The sequence below is a fragment of the Lupinus angustifolius genome, chromosome LG07 (genome assembly GCF_001865875.1).
Source record: "Lupinus angustifolius cultivar Tanjil chromosome LG07, LupAngTanjil_v1.0, whole genome shotgun sequence".
Lineage (NCBI taxonomy): Eukaryota > Viridiplantae > Streptophyta > Magnoliopsida > Fabales > Fabaceae > Lupinus > Lupinus angustifolius.
Window position 1 is genome coordinate 4946397 of NC_032015.1, and position 6000 is coordinate 4952396.

At 30.1% G+C, this 6000-nt stretch overlaps 1 protein-coding gene across 1 annotated transcript; it reads right to left on the bottom strand.

Annotated features, from left to right (window-relative positions):
- LOC109351943 (ras-related protein RABA1b-like) lies at nt 59-2595 on the bottom strand. The gene is made up of 2 exons (XM_019593662.1): nt 2277-2595; nt 59-722 (listed from the first exon to the last, which is right to left on the bottom strand). The coding sequence occupies exons 1-2, from the start codon at nt 2495-2497 to the stop codon at nt 290-292; spliced, it is 654 nt and encodes a 217-aa protein (XP_019449207.1). The 5' UTR covers nt 2498-2595; the 3' UTR covers nt 59-289.

The window sequence follows — 6000 nt, forward strand, 5'->3', positions numbered from 1 at the left end:
AAATGAGACAACAGATATCTCATATCTTAAGATTTTCGTCTGAACATTTCAAAAAAACTGATAATGATACAATAATTAAAATATAGATTAGACCGTGGAGCCATGTACATGCTTCCCCAGCTACTATGAAACATGAAGCACAGTTTTTCTTAACCTTACAGTTACACAGAGAGTCTAATATATGGTATGAAAAATTAAATTTCGTTTTTCTTCAAGTTTGTATCTCTCAAAGAATATTACACATACAACACAGCCGATGGCAACCAGTATAGAGTTCTGTTTGACAAGCTTAACTTGAGCAGCAACCAACTCTTTTAAAAACGGACGCATCATTCTTAAGATCTATCTTCTCTCCCTTTGCTGGCACAGATGAATTTCCATTTTCTGTGGCCTCGACTGCTTTCTTGCAAACAACTCGGTAGATTTGAGTCAGAACTTCAGCAAATGCAGTTTCTACGTTAGTTGCCTCCAGAGCTGAGGTTTCGATGAAGTAAAGTGATTCTTTCTCAGCATAAGACTTCCCGTCTTCAGTTGATACAGCTACAAGGTGTCGAAGATCTGACTTGTTCCCAACGAGCATCACAACAATATTGTTATCTGTGTGATTCCGCAATTCTTTCAGCCATCTGTCAACATTCTCAAATGTTGCATGGCGAGTGACATCGTATACAAGAAGTGCACCTACAGCCCCACGATAGTAAGCACTGGTAATTGCACGATACCTATAAAGAGAAACAATATATGTTAATAACATGCAATTTGGTAGAAAAATAGAATATAGCCCAGAACTGTATATCATTTACAGGTTTGGACACAGAAGGCGCGACGAGCCTACAAATAATAGTTCATAACTATTAACATCAATGGATTGTTAATCAAGAATGCAAAATCATGTTCACTCGAAGAAATCAAGATTAGACTAAGGAAAGATATCAAGATTAGACTAAGCAGTGTCTCAGTAACACATCATGAATAAAGATACAGACCCCAACAAGGACAGTATACACCATAAGAAATAAGAATGGGCCTATGTTAGTTCGTCCTTGTTAGTGAAATAGTCAGAGTTACTTAATTGGTCAGCCTACTATAAATATAGTTGGTTAGCGAGTTGTTGAGTGAAAGACCAGGCTCTTGAATTCCTGGGGACCACATTTGTAAATCATTCTTGTTTCTATTCCCTTTGGGTTCTGTTGATACAGAGAAGTAGAAAGTTATTTTCAATACAATTCCATATCTCTCTTTCTGTTGATCTCTACATTCTGAACCAGTATTTACAAGAGTCCTCTAAAGTGAGCCTGTTCTTAAATTGAGCAGCTAAGTGAATATCCACCTTTGATTTGATAAAGTACATCGAATCTTAACCTACCAAATAAATATACCTCAATTGTTTTCAAACATACTTTAGATGAGTTATCTTGTTTCCCATAGAAGGTAAATATTAACAATTTAAGTCTTCAGAGAATAAAATAGAGACTCAAAAAAGTCATGGGAAAGAATAATATCAAGCAATTTCTTACAAATGCACTAATGAAGTTTCTGAGTGGTCAACAAAGTCAATTACCGCAGACACTCCAATGATAACTCCAATAAAATTTCAACAAAAGTTTATCTTAAAAGAGGCAAATTGTTACCAATCCAGTCAATGTCATTTCCAAGATGCTTGGAAGTTGCAACTTCTTTAATTCTATGTGCATGTAACACACTACCATGACAGATAAACACACAGCAATCCACGGAGTATGATTAATTTCAAATTTCAAAATGAAATGACACATTGAATGGAGACTACTAATATAAGGTTAGATTTCCATAATAGTTAACATTTCCAATCTAAATTTTACACTAACCACTTTAGACTCAAACTAATCCGAAAAGAACTCGAGGAGCAAAGCCCTGATTTCCATTTACAATACTCAAATCCAATACCATACTTAAAAGAAATGGAGAGCGGCTTGCCGGTTGCCACTCACTCAGACCAAGTGACGTTGGTATTAAAGTATAAACATAAAGTTCACATTACATCTGAACAAATCAAAAAAATTAAATGAAATTCAGATGTGAATTCCCTCATAATAATTAGAATTCTACCGCGAATGTCTTAAATCAGATACTTACTAATTCATGCAAACATATTAAACCTAACCCTAAGAGAGAGAGAGAAACAAAATAACAGTGACTTAATTAGTTAATTGTGTTAAAGAAAGAGATAGCATTAGTAACTAGTACTCTCACTCAGTAATTAATTAAGATTAAACAAAAGTTAAAGAAGAGAAAACCTTTCTTGACCAGCAGTGTCCCAGATCTGAGACTTGATAACTTTATCATCAACGTTCAAAGTGCGAGTAGCGAATTCAACGCCAATGGTGGACTTGGACTCTAAGTTGAACTCGTTCTTGGTGAATCTAGAGAGGAGGTTAGATTTTCCGACGCCGGAGTCGCCGATAAGAACCACCTTGAAGAGGTAGTCGTAGTCGTCTTCGGCTCTATAACCCGCCATTGGGAGAATGGTGTGAGTGAGTGAGAAGTGGAAAGCGATGTGAAGGAAAAGAGAGTGAAGAAACAAGATTTGTGTCTCTCACTCTCTCCTCTTTCCTTACCCTCTGTCTTTTTTATACGATCTGTCAACTGTGATGTCTTTTTTATATAAAGAAAATATTAGTGATAAAGTAAGATTGGTTGTAATTATAAAAGATTACATACTAGGAGTAAATAATACAAGCAAATTTTATGTGGTTAATTTTATTTACTATAGTCTTCTCTTTGAGGAAATTAATTAAAAATGAGTAACTATTTTTATTTAATAAAAAATTATATTAATAATTATTATTCTACATGTGTTATATGAAAAAAAAATCAATTAAAAGTGATATTATAAATTATAAATATAATTAAATTTGTTTACAATTGAAACTAGAAAATATTGATATTTTTTTTTAAGTTATGGTTGATATGAGGTAGAGATCTGGTAGAGTATATGTGTAATATAAAAAACCTATATTTAGACAATGTATGATTTTTATATATTATTAATACATTTATATTTAATTAGTATTGACTCTTTAAAAAATAATTTAAATAAATTATGAATAATATAGTAACTATGTATACTTATAGAAAAGTATAAGATTACAATCCCTCATTAATTTGAACTCAGGATGAGTTTTGAATGTATGTTGTATGGGTAAAGTTAATTTTCAATTGTAGTTCTTTCCATTTATTACTAGAAAAAATGTTACACCAATAATGTATGAGTTCTATATGATATTACTGTATTATAATATATAATTTACACTCTATTCAAATATATGGTACTAACTATTGAATATTCGATTGTTATATACTTTATTTTGGAAAATTAAAATGCATATTTTGTATTTAGTATATTTTATATTATAAATTTTTTATTATAATATTCAATTTAAGGTAATAGAGTATTTAATATGTTGATCGATAATAAAATTTCATCATGGTGATAGTTACATCATGTTTTGTCCTTAATATATAATATTTAGATATATAGATGTTCAATTTAAGGTAAAACAATAATTAATGTGTTGGTAGTGGTTACATAAGATGATTATATGGGTTTTTGTAAAATTTAAAAAAATATTAAAGGCTACTATTCATAATTAAACCATGTTTACCTTTATATATACATATTATCAATAGAAATTCTATAAACAATGGTAGAAAAATACATCTAATGAGTTGGATCATGTCACCATAGACTACTGTTGAAGATATTAATATCATACTTAAGAGGATAACCTATTCAAAAAAATAAATTTAAATATTTTACTTAGATTATATTTTGAAAAAATAAAATCTTATTTTTACATTTTAAATAAATTGGACTTAATGTTGGACAGCCCAACATTATCACATAAAAAAGAGTATGCATTTTGTAACTTTATTGCATTACAAAATACTATGTAACTTAGCTTTACTACACTCCAAAATACTACGTAATTGATGTCCCATTTTCAATAGGAGGAGCACATTTGTTCTACGACTTTTTGTATCATTTTATTTACTATCAACTCTGATTGATTGAAAGAATATTATTTAAATTAAATTATAATAATTAAATATTTTTCTAACTAATAATACATCATAGCACATGGAGTAGCATAAAACATTGGGACATTAGATGTCTACCCTTTTCAGGTTATCTCCGATACAAGATTCATATTTATTCAAAAAAAAAATGAATTCAAAATATATGCAATGTAAAGTTTTTACACCGTCAGCATATCATTCATCATTAATTTGTATTACTTTTGAATCAATGATGGTCATCAAATTAATAATGAATGATTTGGTAATAATGTAAAAAACTATTATATTGTTAGTATATACATATTAAAAAAAGTCTTATATAATAGAGTTAAGAGACCACCAACCATTAGATTTTATAAGAGACATTCACGTGGTACCTTGGGAACTGACACGCGTGGCACTGCCAGTGAAGCTGCCACCGCGGCAGAAAACACCTAAGCAGTAACTGATTCCAGCAGAACCAGGAAGCTATAAATAAAGGGAATGAAGGATTAGAATTCAGTTTTTGGGAATATTCTTGTATGGGGATTGGAATCAATCAGAGTTATTCTTTCATTGTAATCCATCCATTCTCAAATTGAATAAAGTGTATTAGTATTCGAATTCAATTAATTCCAGATCGATCAATTCTTTTTCTTAGTACAAATATATTACTCTTACGACATACTTACACAAATACAATAGCTTGTTGGTTTCACCTTTTTGGGGTCACAAATGGCACAGTTTGCACCACATAATACCTTATGAATTTATATTTTTTGTACCATTTTCCTATATTCAACCCAATATTAATAATAAGAGTATGATACTATGTGTTAAATAAAAATTAAGTTAATTTTTAAATTCGATATTATATATTTAGCCATAAATGATTGTTTTGAGATAGAATAATTTTGGCATTGTTGATACCATATTTCAAAGGAGAATAAAAGATTGAAAAAGACTTTCTTCAAGCTCATGATGAGAAGTGTGGCTCTCATCCTCGTATCAAATAACTTCTTAATTTGAGTAATATATTGGTATGCTTGTAAAATGATATATTATTTGTCTCGATCTCAATTCTCAATGCCATGTAAACCTTGTGGCCCCTCATAATATTTATATGTTCTAATTGGGTTATCAATGTATTTATTTATCAGTGAGAAATTGATTATATTTGTTTACGTTCATATTTCTTCCTTTCTCTATATCATATTGGAGGGCTACATGCAACTTGGGGTATTTTTGAACCACAGCAAAGAGAGTGTAGTATAGTTAATTGTTATTTTCAACTAGAAGGAAGAGTTAGTTAATAACTGTGCGAGTTAGTTAATAACTGTGCGAGTTAGTTAATAATTGTCCCAATTAGTTATGGCAGTTATACTTCTTTCCACTTTTGTATTGTATGCTTGTTAAACAAGCTTATTATAGCCCAATTTGCATTATGTCGTGATGACCTCTCAATTCATAAATACGAACAGAAAACACAGATGAAATAAACAAAGTATTTGATATGTATATACTTATAATATAATTGTTTTTTACATTATCAATAAATCATCTACATTTATTAACCATTATTGACACTCAAACAAAAACAAAAATAATATACATCAATGGTAAATGTTGCGCTGACAGTGTAAAAAATTTTACACTGTCACTGCATAGATTTTAAACTCATAAACAAATTCAATAAATCACGGAAATTAAAATTTACGCACAATCAGTGTAGAGTTTTTTTACATTGTTTGCACATTATTCACCATTAATTTGTATTATTTTTACTTAAAAGTCAATGGTATTTAAGATATGAATGGTAGATTATTTACTAACAAAGCAAAAAACCAGTGTTGTTAAAACCATACCGGTTATCAAACTGGTCAGGGTAGTGGTATAGTGGTTCAACCGATGATTCAGTAATTAAACTGCATGCCGATTAAACCAGGCATACATACTTATATA

What these genes read in the sequence shown, in the direction of transcription:
- LOC109351943 (XM_019593662.1), bottom strand. Translation starts at nt 2,497, where the DNA reads ATGGCGGGTTATAGAGCCGAAGACGACTACGACTACCTCTTCAAGGTG. An exon ending in GACACTGCTGGTCAAGAAAG is followed by an intron (nt 723 to 2,276) that starts GTTTTCTCTTCT and finishes TTCTCTTTATAG; the next exon opens with GTATCGTGCAATTACCAGTG.